General features: G+C 46.8%; 1 protein-coding gene across 1 annotated transcript in view; it reads left to right on the forward strand.

Moving 5' to 3' along the window:
• The window catches only part of NOS2 (nitric oxide synthase 2), a 45,618-nt gene that overhangs the window by 10,477 nt on the left and 14,677 nt on the right, over positions 1 to 20,464 (forward strand). The window contains exons 5-17 of the mRNA XM_063146846.1: positions 742 to 901; positions 1,851 to 1,942; positions 2,024 to 2,165; positions 3,733 to 3,872; positions 5,510 to 5,684; positions 8,428 to 8,529; positions 10,933 to 11,127; positions 11,517 to 11,599; positions 12,481 to 12,625; positions 14,731 to 14,835; positions 14,933 to 14,982; positions 16,063 to 16,237; positions 19,294 to 19,426. Of these exons, the coding sequence (XP_063002916.1) occupies positions 742 to 901; positions 1,851 to 1,942; positions 2,024 to 2,165; positions 3,733 to 3,872; positions 5,510 to 5,684; positions 8,428 to 8,529; positions 10,933 to 11,127; positions 11,517 to 11,599; positions 12,481 to 12,625; positions 14,731 to 14,835; positions 14,933 to 14,982; positions 16,063 to 16,237; positions 19,294 to 19,426 (1,697 nt within the window). The remainder of the gene's footprint in view (positions 1 to 741; positions 902 to 1,850; positions 1,943 to 2,023; positions 2,166 to 3,732; positions 3,873 to 5,509; positions 5,685 to 8,427; positions 8,530 to 10,932; positions 11,128 to 11,516; positions 11,600 to 12,480; positions 12,626 to 14,730; positions 14,836 to 14,932; positions 14,983 to 16,062; positions 16,238 to 19,293; positions 19,427 to 20,464) is intronic.

Consider the following 20,464-nt stretch of genomic DNA (forward strand, 5'->3'; position numbering starts at 1 on the left):
AAGCCAGATTCCAGCTGGACATCAGGAAAAACTTCCTGACTGTTAGAGCAGTACGACAATGGAATCAGTTACCTAGGGAGGTGGTGGGCTCTCCCACACTAGAGGCCTTCAAGAGGCAGCTGGACAACCATCTGTCAGGGATGCTTTAAGGTGGATAGTTGCGTTTCCTTAGCCGTGTTTTGTGTGGTGTGTATGGTGTGTGTATGTGTTTGTGTGCGGGTGTTCATTCTTGTTCAGAGACCCTGGCTATTTTGAGAGTTGCTTTTAACCTCACATTTTGCAACCCTAACTTGCCTAGACTAATTTCTAATCTAAATATTTGAAATGAAACACTTCTTGTTTTCTGTACCACAAGAACGATATCTCATTATTTTGTCTTTTGCTGCATCTTGTCAAGGTAATAAGGTATTTTAAGCATCATTCGAATCCCAGGGCAGCCAGCCTTTCCCCCCTCTTTGCTGCATACATTGCTTGGAAGATGAAATTTGGTTTTTTTGTAAATGAATGACGTCAACTTGGGAAATCATAACGCTTCCTACAAATGCACTCACTTCCATGGGGTCCACCTAGGAGAATTTCCTGATAGATTACATCTCTAAAGTCGCATCTGTGTATTCCCTTGACGTGGAAGATGTGCCTGAGGGATATTTTTGCAAGTTGCCTGTTTGGATTATATTAGGTCCAGGTGTCACCCGCTGTTTGCTCATTGTTCACCGTGTTTGCTGTTTCCTCTTTGCACAGACCAAATATAGGCCGTCTCAGACGTTTGGAAGCAGTGGCTGAGGAGATAGAAAGAACAGGAACGTATCAGTTGACCGGGGACGAACTCATCTTCGCGACGAAGCAGGCCTGGAGAAATGCCCCAAGATGTGTTGGGAGAATCCAGTGGTCCAATTTACAGGTGACTGGATTAATCTGTTTGCATGGTGCTTGCCAAGGCCCACAACCTGGCATTGGCTCACTGACAAAAGCTCTCTGGAGTGGTTCCTCCTGGGAAACCCAGGTTTGGCTTCTAGGCTTGAATTCTACATCCCTGATCTAAGAACATCAGAAGAGACCTACAGGATCAGACCAAGGGGTCCATCTAGTCCAGCACTCTGTTCACGCAGTGGCCAACCAGCTGCCCACAGGAAACCCACGACTGAAGGGGGTTCAGAGGAGGGCAACGAGGATGATCAGGGGTCTGGAAAGAAAGCCCTATGAGGAGAGATGGAAAGAACTGGGCATGTTTAGCCTGGAGAAGAGAAGACTGACGGGAGACACGAGAGCACTCTTTAAATACATGAAAGGTTGTCACATAGAGGAGGGCCAGGCTCTCTTCTCCATCATCCCAGGATGCAGGACACGGACTAATGGGATCAAGTTACAGGAAGCCAGATTCCTGCTGGACAACAGGAAAAAACTTCCTGATTGTTAGAGCAGTACAACAATGGAACCAATGACCTAGGGAGGTTGTGGGCTTTCTCACGCTAGAGGCCTTCAAGAGGCAGCTGGACAGCCATCTGTCAGAAATGCTTTAAGGTGGATTTCTGCATTGAGCAAGGGCTTGGACTCCATGGCCTTATAGACCCCTTCCAACTCTACTATTCTATGGTTCTATGACACAGGTGCAACAGCACCCTCCCACCCATGTTCCTCAGCAACTGGTGCATATTGGCTTACTGCCTCTGACACTGGAGGTACCATAGCCATCAGGACTGGTAGCCATTGGTAGCCTTCTCCTCCAGATCTATGGATTGCTTAAGAGTCTTCTGAGGTTTCCACCATTTTCTTTTTTCCTGCCTTTTTTTTTTTGAAAGCTAAACAGAACCATTAACTCTTTCTTTTGTTCCCAAATGGGAACCTCTTAGGTATTTGATGCTCGTAGCTGTGCTACTGCCAAGGAGATGTTTGAGCACCTCTGCCGTCATTTGCAGTATTCAACGAACGGAGGGAACATAAGGTACGGGCTCTTTTCTTTCGTCCCACTGGGATCCCTAGAACCACAGGGACAGGTTGTCATCCGCTCTGTCTCTTGGAACAGGTCCGCCATCACCGTCTTTCCGCAGAGGACTGACGGGAAACACGACTTCCGAATATGGAACAGCCAACTCATTCGATACGCCGGCTACCAAATGCCGGATGGTTCCATTATGGGAGATCCAGCCAATGTGGAGTTCACGCAGGTATGCATGTAATGTAGGAATTGAAAAACCTGAATGAACGGATGAACAACATCCATGTATTCTTAACGTTGGCAAAGCTGCTGGCACATCCAGAAGACAACTTGCGGCAGCCAGCTAATGCTTAACCTGTGTACATTTTAAGCATTTATAAATATGGCCCCATTATGGGGAGAGGACATGCTTTGCATGTAGAAGGTCTTGGGTTTGATTCCTGGCATCTCCAGGTAGGGCTGGAAAAACTCCTGCCTGAACTCCTGAAGAGTCGTTGCTGCCAGTCCGTGTCGACAATCCTAGGTTAGATGGCGCAAGGATCTAATAAGGCATCTTCCAGTACTTGAAAGGTTGTCACACAGAGGAGGGCCAGGATCTCTTCTCGATCATCCCACAGTCCAGGACACGGAATAATGGGCTCAAGTTACAGGATGCCAGATTCTGGCTGGGCATCAGGAAAAACTTCCTGTTAGAGCAGTACGACAATGGAACTAATGACATAGGGAGGTGGTGGGCTCTCCCACACTAGAGGCCTCCAAGAAGCAGCTGGACAGCCATCTGTCGGGGATGCTTTAAGGTGGATTCCTGAATTGAGCAGAGGGTTAGACTCCATGGCCTTGTAGGCCCCTTCCAACTCTACTATTGTACGTAGGATTCTATGGTCTTCCTAAAACTCCAGGGGAATTCCACAGAAACAAAAGGTTGAGAAGCACCTGCACAGAAGGTGACTGTTTGTAGACGCTGCATGCTGCGTGGTCCTTTCCCTCCTAAACCTTCTGAGACATTGGCATCTCCCAGGGTTGAAAAACTGCATTCCTATTGCCATGGCAACTGGATCACAGCTCCCTCTCGCTTCCAGTCCAGCAATGACTGGAGCCAGTGCCAGCTCTAGGGTTTTTTGAGGGCCCATGGGCAGGACCCCTTAACCGGGGTCCTCCCCTCGGGGAGTCTACCTTCTCACCGCCATTGTCACCAGTAGCTCCTCCTCTTTCTCATCCTTGCTGCCACTTGCTTGATTGACAGGTGGAGAGCCAATAAACAAACAGCCCGTGGCAGCTCCTCCTCCTTACCACCACCATTGTCTGAGTTAAAGGGAGAGGCGGGTGAACAAGCTGGTTGTCATGGTGAAGAGGAGAAGGAACTCTCCAAGGGGTCATGTCAGTGGGCCCCTGCTGGGGGTGGGCCCTTGGCAGTAGGCCAACCATGCCTAACCTTCACGCTGGTCCTGATGGGAGCCCACCCTCCTGTTTCTGAAGCAACCAGCTCTGAGTTGCTCTCCTGGCTTTGATGCTGTTCTTCAGATTTCCCCTGCCAAGCCTCCATCTTTCACACACATTACATTGACCCGATTGGACCGTGTTTCACTTTCTGGTCCAAGATCCCCCGCCCACCAGGCGAGGTGACTAGCATGGACCGATTCCTCTCATTGGCTGTGGAGCATGTGGGTCAGGAGTGCATCCAGCCCTTGACGAAAGCCCAATCACGAACAGGCCAAAAGGAAGCACAGAAGGAGTTAAAAGTCCTTCCCCACAACGCACGGGGGAAAAAAACTCCTCCTTTCTTTCCCTCCTCCCAGCTCTGTATCCAGCTTGGTTGGAAGGCCAAATATGGCCGCTTTGATGTGGTTCCCTGGATCCTCCAAGCCAACGGCCAAGACCCAGAACTCTTTGAACTGCCGCCAGAGCTCGTCCTCGACGTGCCGATGGAGCACCCCACGTAAGCGTCTTGGCGTGAGATGACAGAGGCCCGGGCCTCCTCTCGGCCGGCTGAACTGGCAAGGGTCAAAGCGAGATTGTTGGCCCGGGCCTCGTGACCGCTTTCGCTCTCTTGGCTTTCATTGGGGTGGAATTACGTTGAATTAATCTTGGAGATAAAATGCGGGCCAGGGCAGCAAATCTGAGCTGAGACCAACAAGGGAGCAGGAATGTTTGGACACGTAACATTCCTCCACCCCATCTTGTATTTTCATCGAAACAGGCTCTCTTTCACTTGCTTTCTCTGTGGCCAGATCTACACCAAGTAGGATATTCCACTGTGAAAGTGGCATGAAAGCGGTATATAAGAGGCAGGAGCCACACTGCTGCTTTATAGCAGTATCGAAGTGCACTGACAACTGTTGGGGCCCATTGACACGTACCATATACCGCTTTCATACCTCTTTCATACTGCTTTTATAGTGAATTTGAATTTTATTATTAAGGCAACCCAACATGGGTTTTAGCCAAATACAAGATCAGAATCCTGATATACAAACATTACATTACATTACAGCATTGTATTGAACTTCAAATATTGAACTTTTACATATAAAACACCATATATGGCGCTGGGATTTTTACCAGCAATCTTCGATATCATCAGGGGACACTGAGCCTTTCCTAATTTTTGCCGCTTTCACTGCAAAACAAGCCAGGTTTAACAAGATGGATTTCGCAGTATTTGTAAATAGGTAGCCAATTTTATCCAGATCTCTATAATGCGCAATTGAATATCTTGCTCGGTGTAGATCTGGCGTCTTTCTCATTTTATCTGTGCCAAACACGCATTTTGTACATTGCATAGCTGACTGCCTTCCGCTGTAGACATACAGCCAACCTCTGAGATCTTCCGAGGAAGCCTTAACGGTTATTCCGTGACCGATAGACTGTTGCCAAATAACAGCACGTAAGCAGGCCTTCCCAGTGGAGCCACCCACCCTTTCTGCCTCTTGTTCAAGAGGCAGAAATTGTGAGGGGCTTTAAACGCCTCTTGAAGACGTATTGACTAATCCAGGTCCATTGTCTGGGCGTGACTGGTTGAAGCGTAGGTTGTTTGTTGAACTGTGGGTCCGTGCGTTGTCTGCATCCAGGACATTTTCCGGTGGGTAGTTTGTTAACCGTGCATTGTGGCTTACTTTTCTCCAACAAGCCACCTTGAGAACCCATGGCTTGTTATTCAGGGTGGTTAAGAAGCCATCGTGCACGGTTAGAAAGCCACCTTCCAGGAAATGTCCTGGGTTCAGACAACACAGAAACCCACGGTTCGACAAGCAACAACAAATCGTTCCTTGCTCCTGAAATTCAATCTGACCTTCAAGATGTCTCCAAGCCTGCAGGCAGGGTCTTGTTTTACTGTCTATATCAGCCTTCCTCAACCTGGGGCGCGCCAGATGTGTTGGACTGCATCTCCCAGAATGCCCCAGCCAGCTGGCTGGGGCATTCTGGGAGTTGTAGTCCAACACATCTGGAGCGCCCCAGGTTGAGGAAAGCTAGTCTATATGTAAGGCACTCCAGGCACCCTTTTGGCTGAAGAACAGGGGGAAATGCTACAAATCAATAAATTGCTCATTGAATTCTATGTGCTCCTTCTGGCAGGTATGAATGGTTTAAGGAACTAGACCTGAAGTGGTACGCAGTTCCGGCTGTCTCTAACATGCTCCTTGAGGTTGGAGGCTTGGAGTTTACAGCTTGCCCTTTTAATGGCTGGTACGTGGGGACCGAGATCGGGGTGCGAGATTTCTGCGACGTGCAGCGCTACAATATTCTGCAGGTAAGCTTTCGGCAGGGGTGTTCTACAGAACTGTGGTTCCATTGGGTCAGATCCTTCGCCCCTGCTCACCCTTTGCCCCTCCTCCCCGCATCCTCTGTTGCAGTGGAGGCTGGTGGCTCCGATGTCAGTGGGGTGGTGAATCCGCTCTGGGTTTCAGACAGGACCGGCCGGAACTCTAAAGGAGCTCTCCATGGCCCGTCTTATCCTCTTCTATGGCCCCTCCTAGTTGTTTATATTATATATATATATATATATATATATATATATATATTATTAATTAACACAAATTAAAATACATCAACATAACATTAAAACAATCAATCGAAAGAAAAAAAAATTACATAAATTTGCTCAACTGTTAACATTTGTAATTTATCATTATTCATAATCAAACAATACAATTGCTCCCCTTCACCCTTTGGGATCTATTCCTGCTTCCAAAATCTCATTACTTCTGGTGGTGGTTTTCCGCTTCCCTTAGAGAACACATATACCAGGAACTGTTTCCAAATTCCCTCAAATTCATTCGTATTTGTTATGCCTCTTCTTACTTTTATATTACATGTCAATTTATCATTAATGGCAATATCCCAAATTTCCTTATACCATTCTTCAATACGATAATCTCCTTGAACCTTCCAGTTCCTAGATATAATTAATCTCGCTGCTGTCAGCAAATTTGATATCAGTTCTTTAATTTCTTTATTACACTTTAAATTTCCATATAATGATAGTAATGCCACACTAGGTGTCTCTTCAATCTCCATTCCAACAATTTCTTTTATCTCGCCCCTCCTAGTTGTTAAGGGAACAATCATATGCATGTCTATGGACACCAGCTGCTGGGGAACATGGGCAGGAAGCTGCTTTTGCACTCATGTCCTGCTTGTGGGCTTCCGGTAGGAAGTTGGTTGGCCACCGTGTGAACACAAAGCTGGATGGGATGGGCCCTTGGTCTGATCCAGCAGGGCTCTTCTGATGTTGTTATGTTCATGTTCAGACAGAAAAAGATCCCAGCATGGGAATTCCACGTTGGGAATTGTATTTATTTTTGTTTATTATTTATTGCATTTAAATAATGCCATATTGAAATGCAATGGAGACAGGAGAGGAGGAAGTGGGCTGCAGCGGTAGAGTCCAGGTTTCGCATTCAGCACCCAGCATCTCAGTGAAAGAGACGCTGCTTTGCGTGAAGGAGGTCTCAGCTCCCCCGAGGAACCCAAGGAGGCGTACGTAATGCTCCTCCTCCTCCTCCTCCTCCTCCTCTCCATCTTATCCTCACAACAACAACCTTGTGAGGTAGGTTGGGCTAAGTGTCTGCGACTGGCCCAAAGTCACACAGTGAGCATTCACGGCGGAGTGGGGACTAGAACCCGGATCTCCCAACTCACCGTCCAACACTTTAGCTATTACAAAAACATTGGCTTCTTTCTGTCTAGACATGCATAGGATTGCACCCTAACTCCGTTTGTATTTTATTGGTTAGCAGTCTTGGATAAATTCAATCAGATTATCTCTCTCTCTCTCTCTCTCTCTCTCTCTCTCCAAAGGGAAAGGGAATAGTTAAAGAAAAATTTTGGTTGGTATTTATTCCTTTTGGGATGTGTATTGGGATACCCACATCCTAGCAGTCTGGCTTTGCTTACTTCTGTTCAAGCTGACTGGGGCACAGAGCCACTTGCTGCTCCCAACATCAAAATCAAAGAAATGGGCAGCTCAGTCCTATGTGCTGCTGTGCTGAGGTTGCAGAGTTCAAGATCAAGAAACAAGTCTTCTTCTTCTTCATAGAATCATAGAATAGCAGAGTTGGAAGGGGCCTCCAAGGCCATCGAGTCCAACCCCCTGCTCAATGCAGGAATCCACCCTAAAGCATCCCTGACAGATGCTTGTCCAGCTGCCTCTTGAATGTCTCTAGTGTGGGAGAGCCCACAACCTCCCTAGGTAACTGATTCCACTGTCGTACTGCTCTAACAATCAGGAAGTTTTCCCTGATGTCCAGCTGGAATCTGGCTTCCTTTAACTTGAGCCCGTTATTCTGTGTCCTGCACTCTGGGAGGATCGAGAAGAGATCCTGGCCCTCCTCTGTGTGACAACCTTTCAAGTATTTGAAGAGTGTTATCATGTCTCCCCTCCATCTTCTCTTCTCCAGGCTAAACACACCCAGTTCTTTCAGTCTCTCTTCATAGGGCTTTGTTTCCAGACCCCTGATCATCCTGGTTGCCCTCCTCTGAACATGCTCCAGCTTGTCTGCATCCTTCTTGAATTGTGGAGCCCAGAACTGGACGCAATACTCTAGATGAGGCCTAACCAGGGCCGAATAGAGAGGAACCAGTACCTCACGTGATTTGGAAGCTATACTTCTATTAATGCAGCCCAAAATAGCATTTGCCTTTCTTGCAGCCATATTGCACTGTGGCGGCTTCTTCTTCTTCTTCTTCTTCTTCTTCTTCTTCTTCTTCTTCTTCTTCTTCTTCTTCTTCTTCTTCTTCTTCTTCTTCCTCCTCCTCCTCCTCCTCCTCCTCCACCACCACCACCACCACCACCACTTGGGCTTGCACTTGTGGTCCTTCCTCTTCAGCAGTTAGGATGTTAGTGAATATTCTGCAACTTCAGCATTTCCATAACTAGGAGATTGTTTATAGCCTGCAGTGCTACGTTAAGGCCCTTTCTCTAGTGCACTGATGCCAGCCTTTGAAGTCCAGGATATGACACGTTGTTCCTTCTCTGTCTTGTCTCTTTCTAGGACGTGGGGAGGAGGATGGGCCTGGAAACGAACAAACTGTCCTCGCTGTGGAAAGACAAAGCTGTGATAGAGGTGAACATCGCTGTGCTGCACAGCTTTCAGGTGAGTGGAGAAAAGAGAGGAGGAAGCTTGCTGCAGCGCTGCGGTAGAGTCCAGGTTTTGCGTTCAGCGCCCAGCATCTCAGTGAAAGAGCTGCTGCTTTGCGTGCAGGAGGTCCCAGTTCCAGTTCCAGCAAAAAGGCCCTCAGGGAGCAGGTGATGGGAAAGACTCCTGCCTGAAACCTGAGACCATCCGCACACATGCTCCAGCCGGCTACGCGCACGTGCGTAGCTCTGCTCACATAACACCCGCTGCTCCCCGCATGGCTGCCTGGCGGCGATGTTTGAGCAGCCAGTGAGCAGGAAGGACAGATATGTGCGTGCTGCACCCCTGCTGCCCTCAGCAGCGATGGAGGACACTGACCTCCTAACAAATTATAAGGAACGCCAACAGGCACACAATTGCATAACAATGTTACCAATTAAATCAGACAATAGTAGTATGATTGAAGATTCAAAATAATGACTTCTATTTTGTAAAATCAGTTAGAACAGTTCAAACATACAAATTTGTGAAGATGACAAAATATCAAACAAATAGTCACTTTTTTTTATGATACCTTAGCAATAAAATTATAACAACAGACTGGATATTGGTGATGTACTAAGTTATTAATTATTATAACAGGATTCCGGTTATCTTTCCCGTTTCGCCATTTCAGACTTCTTCGGATGTACAATCTTTCAGGTGTCCGCTTGCCATATAGCCGCGGGGGTGTAGACAGAAGATAATGCTCCCTAAATGAACTCCAGTTTTCAGAGAGGGAAATTCTTTCTTGTGTCCCGGCTGAAAATTCATTAGCTGATGGACTGTTTGTTCGCCGCTTGGAAGCTAATGAATTTTCAGCCGGGACACAAGAAAGAATTTCCCTCTCTGAAAACTGGAGGTCATTTAGGGAGCATTATCTTCTGTCTACACCCCCACAGCTTTATGGCAAGCGGACACCTGAAAGATTGTACATCCGAAGAAGTCTGAAATGACGAAACGGGAAAGTTAACCGGAATCCTGTTATAATAATTAATAACTTAGTACATCAACAATATCCAGTCTGTTGTTATAATTTTATTGCTAAGGTATCATAAAAAAGTGACTATTTGTTTGATATTTTGTCATCTTCACAAATTTGTATGTTTGAATTGTTCTAATTGATTTTATAAAATAGAAGTCATTATTTTGAATGTTCATACTACTACTGTCTGATTTAATTAGTTGTGCGCCTGTTGGCGTTCCTTATAATTTGTTATTATCAACTGCAGCCTTCATGTGTGTTGGACACTGACCTCCTGACACCAATATGTCAGGTTCAATTGGTGATGTTTCCAACTGGCTTCTGTATGCTAATTTTGCAAGGGGGCTGCCATCTGGTCCGTTGCCCAGGGCTGACTACAGTTTTTTTTGGGGGGGGGGTCCTTGAGAAAAGCACCCTCGAGGGGCCCCCTCCTTCAGCGAGCCTCTCTTCTCACCACCAATGTCACCAGCTGTTCCTGCTCGCTTGGCAGGCGGAGAGCCAGGGAGCAAGTGGGCCATGGCGTCCACTGCTCCTCCTTGTCAACCCCCCTTTGTCTGGGCCAGAGCGAGAGGCAGGGGAACAGTGGTGAAGAGGAGGAGAAAGACCACGGTGGCCTCATCAGTGGGCCTCTGCTGGATGTGGGCCCTCGGCAGCTGCCCGACCATGCCTGTCCTCCAGGCTGGTCCCGCCGTGGCCTCAGGTAGCAAAATAACTTAGGCCAGCTCTGACATTCCCACATGCGTGTGGGCGGAATGGGTCCCTCTGCATCGGAACAGCTGTCCTTCACTGAGTAACCGATTCTGGCCCGCTTGCATTGGCTGCTTATATGTTTCCGAGCCCAAATCAAGGTGCTGGTTTTATCCTACAAAGCCTTACATGGCTTGGGACCACAATACCTGATGGAACGCCTCTCCTGACATGAACCTACCCGTACACTGCGCTCAACATCTAAGGTCCTCCTCCGAGTGCCTACTCCGAGGGAAGCTCGGAGGATGGCAACAAGGGAGAGGGCCTTTTCGGTGGTGGCCCCCCGACTGTGGAATGATCTTCCCGATGAGGCTCGCCTGGTGCCAACGTTGTTATCTTTTCGGCGCCAGGTCAACACTTTTCTCTTCTCCCAGGCATTGAACAGCATTTGACAACACTAAGTTTGTTTTTTAATGGATCCCAGAACTGTTGTTTTTAAATGGATACCATTGTCTTTATACTGTTGTTTTTATGTTTTTGTTGGTTTAAAATTTTGCATACTTTTTAATGCTTACTGTTTTTAACTTTTGTAAACCGCCCAGAGAGCTTCGGCTATGGGGCGGTGTATAAATGTAATAAATAAATAAATAACCCTTGGAGTAGACGCCCGTCACCTTTACGGATCTGCTGAGCTTCTGTGGTTCTTCCAGAAACAAAACGTCACCATCATGGACCACCACTCCGCCACGGAGTCATTCATGAAATACATGCAGAATGAATACCGGCTCCGCGGGGGGTGTCCGGCCGACTGGGTGTGGCTCGTGCCCCCTATCTCTGGCAGCATCACGCCCCTCTTCCACCAGGAGATGTTGAACTACATCCTGTCTCCGTTCTATTATTACCAAGTGAGCAAAATGGTCTTTCGGGAGGGTTGGCAGCAACTGGGCATATTAGGCTTACTGACCCTGATTCTGGAGGTAGCACATAGCCGTCAGGACTAGTAGTCCTTGAGAGCCTTCTCCTCCAGGAATTTATCCAACCCCATTTTCAAGCCATCCCAATTGGTGGCCATCACTACGTCTTGTGGTAGTGAGTTCCGCCGTTTAACTATCCGCTGTGTGAAGAAGTCTCACACAGAATCATAGAACAGAATCACAGTAGAGTTGGAAGGGTCCTCTAAGGCCATCAAGTCCAACCCCATCGGGTTCTCTTATTGTGCGAGAGGGAGAAAAATGCCTCTTTATCCACTTTCTCCCTACCCTTTAATTATCCGACTTCCGCCTGTCCTTTCAAGGTGGATGCATGGAAAACGCACGTCTGGCAAGACGAGAGACGCAAGCCGAGGAAACGAGAGGTCAGATTCCGCATTTGGGCCAAGTAAGTTTCCAGGACGTGATGTTGTCAGAGAATCTGATGCGGAAGCCGGCCGAGGCTACGCACTTGCAATGAAGCTGTCTTCCGTCTTGCTTGCAGGATCCTCTTCTCGTAAGAACTGGGAGGGAGCGTGGCTCAGTGGTAGAGCCCCTGATTTGCATACAGAAGGTCGCGGGTTCAATCCCTGGCACCCTTGCGTATTTTCCTCCCTGAAACCCTAGAGAGTTGCTGCTGCCAGTCAGTGTTGACAACACTGGGCAAGATGGACCAATGGTCTGATTCAGTAGAAGGCAACTTTTGATGTTCTTCAATGTACCCCCTTCTACCATGAGTCCAAGGGCCCTTCTGGTCCATCTAGTTTCCAATGGATGCTTCTGAGAAGGCCATAACTGAGTGGCCGAGGCCATGTTGTGCATGGAGAAGGCCCCAGGCCTAAGCCCCTGCACCTCCAGTTATGCCAGCAACCTCTGGAGAACCCCTGACAATCACACCAGGCAATGCCAAGCTAGGTGGACAAATAAGATGACCGGGTAGAGGTCCGCTTCCTAGGACCACAAGGGAAGGGTATCTCACCCAGTGCTTCCAACAGCAAGCGGCTCCAATGCACGAATGTATTAAGGTTTTAGAAGACATCTTCCAGGTCAGTTTTGCTACAGCTTGAGATTAGTGATATGCTACAATCAGCCAGTGGACGCTGGTGGCTCTGATGTCAGTGGGGCTGTGAATCTGGTCTGGGTTCCGTTCGGAACCAGTCAGAACTCCCAATGGAACCCAGAGCAGGTTCACCACCCCACTGATCCCCACCTTGGATAGCTCCTTTAGAGTTCTGACTGACTGAAACCCAGATTCACTGCCCCACTGAGTCCATGCCTCCTCTTCCCCAGGGCCGTGCTTTTTGCCTCCTCACTAATGCGGAGAGTCACGGCGGCCCGAGTGAAAGCAACCGTCCTCTACGCAACGGAGACGGGGAAATCCGAAACGCTAGCCCGGAATCTGGGCGATCTGTTCAACTGTGCCTTCAACACCAGGGTAAGACCATTATTTTCATTTTATTTTTCATGAAAGAGAGAAAGGAAAAAAGTAATATTATAGAGAGCACATTGCGTTGTCTTCCTTCCTCTTCACATTGCAGGGGACACCTGATGGCAGTGAGCAAGCTCCCTTTCAGGGACGCCTGTCTGCCATTACGGATCTCGTCATTACAGAAGCTCAGTTAAGCTTCTGTTGAGTAACCCCAGGAGGGATCCCGGAGAAATATGTCCGGGGGGGTGGAGTTTGCCAAGCCTTAAGCACCTCCCACCCTGCCCCCGGACTTCAGCTTGCCTCCCTGCAAGCTGAAAACAAAATAAGTTTAAGGAAACTGATAAAAACAATATATCAAATTTTGGTATAACTATGCTTATTACAATAAAATCATATTGTTAGGAGAAAATATTTTTAATCCTAAAACAAATGCATACATTTAAAATTTAAACAGAATGGTCCACGTACAACAAACATCAAACAAAAATCCCACATTTTGGCTATAATGTGTGTAATTTGCACAAAATTCGGCTGTAATTTGCACAAAATTCGGCTATATTTTCTGCAATTTGTGCAAATTTTGGCTGTGTGTGCAAATTTCGGCTGTAATCTGTGTGAATTTCAGCAATAATGTGTGTAATTTGGACAAAATATGGCTGTATTTTGTGCAAAATTTGGCTGTAATTTCTGCAAATTTGGGCTCTAATTTGTGTGGTTTGTGCAAATTTGGGCTGTAATTTCTGTAATTTGTGTGAACTGCAACTGCAGTTTGAACACCTTGCGGTTTACAGGGCAGGGGGAAATCTAGAAAAGTTACCAGATTTCTGTAAATAGCTCTCGGCTCAGCTCACAAATGCAAGCTGAGCCGGGGGTGGGTGGGCAGGAAAATGTAGCGAGCCCCAAATTGGCTTGATTTCCTCGTGATGGACACTCCTAAACTCTGGGGCAGTTTGAAAACTCTTTCACACACCACAGAAGCCTTTCTCTTTAAACCAGGCACAAAGCTCTCCAGAAATTATTTATTTATTCATCCTAGACAGGCATATACTGCTTTCTATGAAGTTATCACAGCAGTGACCAATACAATGGCGTTACAACTAAAATATAACAATAGAACACATTGGGCCTGTTCAGACGACACGCTAAGCCATAATATTTAGCTCAAAATGCTTAACCATCATGGTTTAGCATGTTATCTGAACAAAGTCAATGGTAGTAATTAAATTAAGGACAAAACTATACACTCTGCTGTATACTGCAGACTATATCTGGCTGGTTAATAATATTAATATTAATAATAATATTTATTTGTTACCCGCCTCTTCCTCTGGATCGAGGCGGGGTACAACACAAATGCAAACACCATAAAATACATACAACTAATTAAAACATTTAAAACTAATACATTATTAAAAGACCTCACATTATTTTTAAAAAAGGCATCTTAAAATTCTACTGGGTAGGCCTGCCGGAAGAGATCCGTCTTTATGGCTTTCTTAAATTCCGGAAGACTGTTAAGTTGACGAATCTCTCCCGACAGGTCATTCCATAATCTGGGAGCGGCAGAGGAAAAGGTCTTCTGGGTAATAGTTATCAGCCTTGTTTTTGTTGACTGGAATAAATTCTTCCCAGAGGACCTGAGTGTGCTGGGCGGAATGTATGGGAGAAGGCGATCCCGCAGGTAGCTTGGACCCAAACCATGTAGGGCTTTAAAGGTGATAACCAACACTTTACACTTCGCCCGGAAACTAATTGGCAGCCAGTGAAGAGATTTTAAAACTGGTGTGATGTGGTCACCTCTAGGTGTACCAGTGACCAGCCTGGCTGTCATTTTCTGGACTAGTTGAAGTTTCCAAACTAGGCACAAAGGTAGCCCTATGTAGAGGGCATTGCAGAAGTTGAGCCTCGAAGTTACCAGCACGTGCCCTCCAGGTATTTTGGATAAACTCCCATCAGCCCCGTCCAGACAGGGATGATGGGAATCTTTGTCCAAAATATCTGGAGGGCACCAAGTAAGTGAAGGCTTTTATGTGTAGGCTCCGTGGAATATATCTTTGCTCATCCACACTGACCCTCCCCTACCTTCTCACCAACTCTTTGTCTTCTCCTAGGTTATCTGCATGGACAGTTACAACCCGAGCGACCTTGAAAAGGAAACCCTCTTCCTGGTGGTGACCAGCACATTCGGAAATGGCGACTCGCCGAGCAACGGAAAAGTAACTTGGCTTTAAATGTGTGCGATCTACGTTGGCTTTCTGTTAGCGGTGTGGTTATCCATGCAATGTCAACAGTTCTCTATTATTTTCCTTGCAGTCGCTGCAGAACTCCCTCCTGACCATGAAACAACTGAGTAACAAATTCAGGTGACTACTAGGGATGTACGAGCGTTACTCTTCCTTTCATTAAACGTCTGATCTTGCCATTGGAGGCTAGTGGGGTGGCGAATCCGTTCCGGGTTTCAGCCGGAACCAGTCAGAACTCTAAACGAGCTATCCAAAGTGGCTTTAAAAGGGGGTTGGACATATTCTTGGAGGAGTAAGCTATTGATTGCTAGTCGTCCTTATGGCTATAAGTGTTGTGTTTCTCGGAAAACCCCTGCTTTCGACGGGAGGCAAACGACAAGGCCTGTTATTAAACAATAAACAAAGCTGTTATTAAACAATAAACATCTCTTCCCACCTGAAGAGAGTCTAGCCTCTTGGGAACGTCCCCCCTAGGCAAAACTATGCAAACTAAGCGAGACAATTGTCCAGTCAAGGAGAACAGGAAGCCTTTTCCCAAAGCCCATTAATTCAGAGAGGCTGGTTTGGAGGCGGGTTCTGGCGCAATGCGAGCCGGGCTGACTTTCTCACGCCTTCCTTCCGCTCTGTGCGTTTTAGCCTGCATCGGACCCTAGGGTCAGTTAGCCTGTCGGTGGTCTTTCCTTCAGAAGAATGTTGGCTTCCCACTGCCTCTGTATGATTTGCCCTTGATGAGATGAGCTCTGGAGAGAGGATCAGGACCAGCTGGGGAATCGCCCGTGAGAGCTTTCTCCCCCACTGGTACAGGCTGGCCTGTATTTGGGGACAACTCCTCTACCTCAGAGTCTGATTCTGGTTGAATACTTGGAAGACCTTCTTCCAAACCAGGGGGAGCAGGGCTAGACCTGACAATATGCTTCCTCCGGGATCAGAGGCAGTAAGCCCATTCTCAGTGGGGAACATGGGCGGGACGGCGCTCTTGCGTCCTCCTTATGGGTTTCTCGTCAACAGCTGGTTGGCCACTGTGTGAACAGAAAGCTGGACTAGATGGAGCCTTGTTCTGATCCAGCAGGGCTCTTCCGATGTTCTCAGCAGGTCTCCTTAGCTTCAGCAATGCTCCCAAACCATTCGCCACCTGCCATATCCTATTTGTTAATAATTCTATCAATGAAGACGGTTAATGCAGGCCTTTTCTTGGAACAGATATGGCGTCTTTGGCTTGGGGTCAACCATGTACCCTGAGTTTTGTGCCTTTGCCCGGGCCATTAACCACAAGCTCGCACAGCTGGGGGCGTCTCCGGTCACCCCGATGGGCCAAGGGGACGAACTCAATGGGCAAGAGGAAGCTTTCCGCACCTGGGCTGTGAATACATTCAAGGTAACCGCAAAAATCGTGGTGTGCCAGAGGTTCTGGAGTTCTTACAGTCAAGATGGGTGCATCAGGCAAGATCCAAAAGCCATCCGTTCCAACTTTTGCTGCGCAGACTCTGAAGAGAAGGGCTGGGTTCACACAACACGCTAACCTACCATGGGTTATCATGGTGTCAGAACGCAGCACTTTTTCCGCAGGGTGGGTTAACGTACTGTCTGAACCCAGTGCAAGGTAGCTTGTCATTTATTTTATTTATTTACAATATTTATATACCTCCCCCCATTGAAAATTTAGGAGTGGTGTACAAGATAAAATTAAAAACAGAATAAAACACTTTCAAATAGATTTTAAAAGAAGTTAACCGTGCAGTGTGGTTTATTTTTCTGGAACAAGCTGCCTTGACAACCCATGGTTTGTTGTTGGGCTGATCAGGGTGGTTAACAAGCCACATTGCATGGTTAACAAGCAGCCCCACAGAAAATGTGCTGGGTTCAGACATCACGATAACCCACCCTGCAGAAAATGCCCTGTATTCAGGCAACACGATAACCCACCCTGCAGAAAATGCCCTGTATTCAGGCAACACGATAACCCACCCTGCAGAAAATGCCCTGTATTCAGGCAACACGATAACCCACCCTGCAGAAAATGCCCTGTATTCAGGCAACACGATAACCCACCCTGCAGAAAATGCCCTGTATTCAGACAACACGATAACCCACCCTGCAGAAAATGCCCTGCATTCAGGCAACACGATAACCCACCCTGCAGAAAATGCCCTGCATTCAGGCAACACGATAACCCACCCTGCAGAAAATGCCCTGCATTCAGGCAACACGATAACCCACCCTGCAGAAAATGCCCTGCATTCAGGCAACACGATAACCCACCCTGCAGAAAATGCCCTGTATTCAGACAACACGATAACCCACCCTGCAGAAAATGCCCTGTATTCAGGCAACACGATAACCCAACCTGCAGAAAAAGCCCTGCATTCAGACAACACGATAACCCACCCTGCAGAAAATGCCCTGTATTCAGGCAACACGATAACCCACCCTGCAGAAAATGCCCTACATTCAGACAACACGATAACCCACCCGGAGAAAATGCCCTGCATTCAGACAACACGACAACCCACCCTGCAGAAAATGCCCTGTATTCAGACAACACGATAACCCACCCTGCAGAAAATACCCTGTATTCAGACAACACGATAACCCACCCTGCAGAAAATGCCCTGTATTCAGACAACACGATAACCCACCCTGCAGAAAATGCCCTACATTCAGACAACACGATAACCCACCCGGAGAAAATGCCCTGCATTCAGACAACACGACAACCCACCCTGCAGAAAATGCCCTGTATTCAGACAACACGATAATCCACCCTGCAGAAAATACCCTGTATTCAGACAACACGATAACCCACCCTGCAGAAAATGCCCTGTATTCAGACAACACGATAACCCACCCTGCAGAAAATGCCCTACATTCAGACAACACGATAACCCACCCGGAGAAAATGCCCTGCATTCAGACAACACGACAACCCACCCTGCAGAAAATGCCCTGTATTCAGACAACACGATAACCCACCCTGCAGAAAATACCCTGTATTCAGACAACACGATAACCCACAGTTTAACAACAACCCACAATGGGTGAGTTAGTATGTTTCCCCACCGCCATGCCAAGGCTCCATGCAGTTTGAAAGAAGTAGCTCAGGGTCTTAGAGGCTGTGTGGCTTCGCCTGGAAAAGCTACTGTGAACTGTAAGAGGCTCAAGGGAAGAGTTAGTGGATTGCAGCATAAGCCCCTGTGATTGGTAGGCAGTGTGAAGGTTCTGGATTGGCTGTTGTATTTTATATCCTAATAGCGAAATTGTTCTCCACATGTTGATTCTTATATAGCCAAAGCAGCACCAGCCACGCACAAGAGGGAGGCATCAGCAGGGAACCCCACAGTTTAGGAACCCCACAGTTTGTGGAAGTACAGAAAAACCTTATGGAGAAAAGCTGAAAGGAGGTAGGGAGCAGTGGCCCCAGAACACTGGGTGTCTCTTGAGGAGAAGAGGAAAAACCTGCGTGGGGGGAGAAGGAAATGGCGAACTTCTCCAAAATGGAATTTGTTCCTTTGCATTGATAGAGGTTCAAGGCCCCTGCACTAAATAGCACAAAGGCAGTGCATGTGTGTATTTTCTGTATTCACCTTGCTGTGTAGTGTGTGGCTTGTTATCTGCTTGCACTACTTCTGATGCCTTTGAATATGGATCACGAGCTTTTTCTACATGAGGCTGTTAATCTGCTGCGTCTACTTTCGGTGTCATCGCAGACTTGAGATCCGAGCTTCACCCAACGAGCTTTTCTTTTCATGCTTTTATGCTGCATATCCACTAGGTGGCGCTGTGCCGTGGTGAAACAGTGTGATTACAGGAAAAGGAAAAACGTTTTCTTTTGCTTTTGCAAATAATACTCCATTTTGCTTGCTCTTTTAAAAAAAGGGGAAAGTACTCTTAAAAAACAGAAGTGAAAGAAGAGGGCCATGATGTTGTCTAAAGGAGCAGTAAACAACCATGAGTGAGGAAGGACAAGTGCACAATAAATGCCTCATGTAGAAAAACTCTCTGTTGGCCTACTAGGCCATGCCACCAGGCTGCTGAACTCTGCCCTTGGCTTGACTTGCCCACTCATGCACAAGAGTGTCCCTATTTATCATGAACTGTTGGACTGCATGGGACCATAGGGGTAAACAAAGCCTATTCCGAGTAATGCTTCCGAAAGAAGTGAATAATTTTGTCCCTTTTGAAGCTGAGTTTTTGACACTAAGAAAATTGTTCTGGAAAATGTCTTTATCCAAGAACAAGCAAACCAATACCAGTTGCATGAATTTTGCATTTGTTTCGCTCTGAATGGAAATGTCATATTTTAAAAAAAATCCAATTAACTAATTGCAATTAATGGCATTACTTACAGCCTCTTCTAATCCAGAGGCTCAAGATTACTAACTGTAGGTCTCCATAATTTTTGTCTTTCTTTCTTTCTTTTTGTATTTTTAAAAGACTGCCTGTGAAATTTTTGATATCCGTGGGAAGCACAAGATCCTGTTACCGAAAACTTATATATGTAATGAAACCTGGGACCCAAAGGATTTTAGGATCATGTATGACTCTCAGCCACTGGATTTGGGGAAAGGTATATTCTCCCACTGCCCCTCAAATGCCTCTGTTGTTGCTTTAATTTGATTATCTCACCTATATCGCTGCTTAATGCACAAAACGCGTTCTAGTAATTATGCTGTTTGATTCACATCTGAGCACTCTATAACCCTAACCTTGTTTATCACTTTCATCTTGCTAGCCCACATTTTGTAAAGTAGTGAACTAAACTGGTTGAGGCGAAGGCAGGTGGCCAAAAACTAAAATTAGAACGGCCGTCCAGTATGCATGCTACTGCACCAAACTAATGCCTGCTTAAGCCGTGCATTTGTTAAGAGACCATTACAAAGACAGCACAAAAGTAATTGTCACAAGCATGTGCATTCCTGAAGCTTCTGCTACTCTGAGCTCCAGTGCTTTAGTGCACTCTCGCCATGCCTGGTGGGTGGATTTGCAGCACGGTACTCACATGACGCCGTGCCTGTCCTGCTGACACCCCGCCTCTTCCCCAGCCTTTTCCGTCTTTTCCTAGAATGCCTAAAGTCTGGATTATTTTCCTTTGTTGGGGGCGTGTGCTGTGACGGGAGCCTTGCTGTTGGCTTGAATGGATTGCATCAGGTCCTGGCAGGGAAAAGCGATCTCTCCCAGCGGCTGGCCCCAAGCCTCAGTATAAAACCCAAACCTTGCATCCCAGGCTCGAAAGCGTTTTTTAAAACCATACAATGCCCAAATCTCTGCAGAAACAGGATTGTACTCCCTCGATGCCCCCAAAAAGCAGACTAAAGGGTTGTTCCATTTTTGCAGGGCAAAAAGGTGGTCTGGTTGAAGTACTTATCTGAACAATTTTTGTGAACCGTCCAGAGAGCTCCGGCTGTTGGGCGGTATAGAAATGTAATTAATAAATAAACAAGCAACAGCAGAGAGAAGCCCGCACAGTTAACAAGCACATAACAGGAGACCATTACACTAATAATATGAATACAAACCGTGCAACTAGATAACTACATTAGCTAAACATTCAATTCTTACAATATACATAAAACCATAGAATGTTATAGGATTTTTTGTATATGAA

Source organism: Elgaria multicarinata, chromosome 22 (genome assembly GCF_023053635.1).
Source record: "Elgaria multicarinata webbii isolate HBS135686 ecotype San Diego chromosome 22, rElgMul1.1.pri, whole genome shotgun sequence".
Classification (NCBI taxonomy): domain Eukaryota; kingdom Metazoa; phylum Chordata; class Lepidosauria; order Squamata; family Anguidae; genus Elgaria; species Elgaria multicarinata.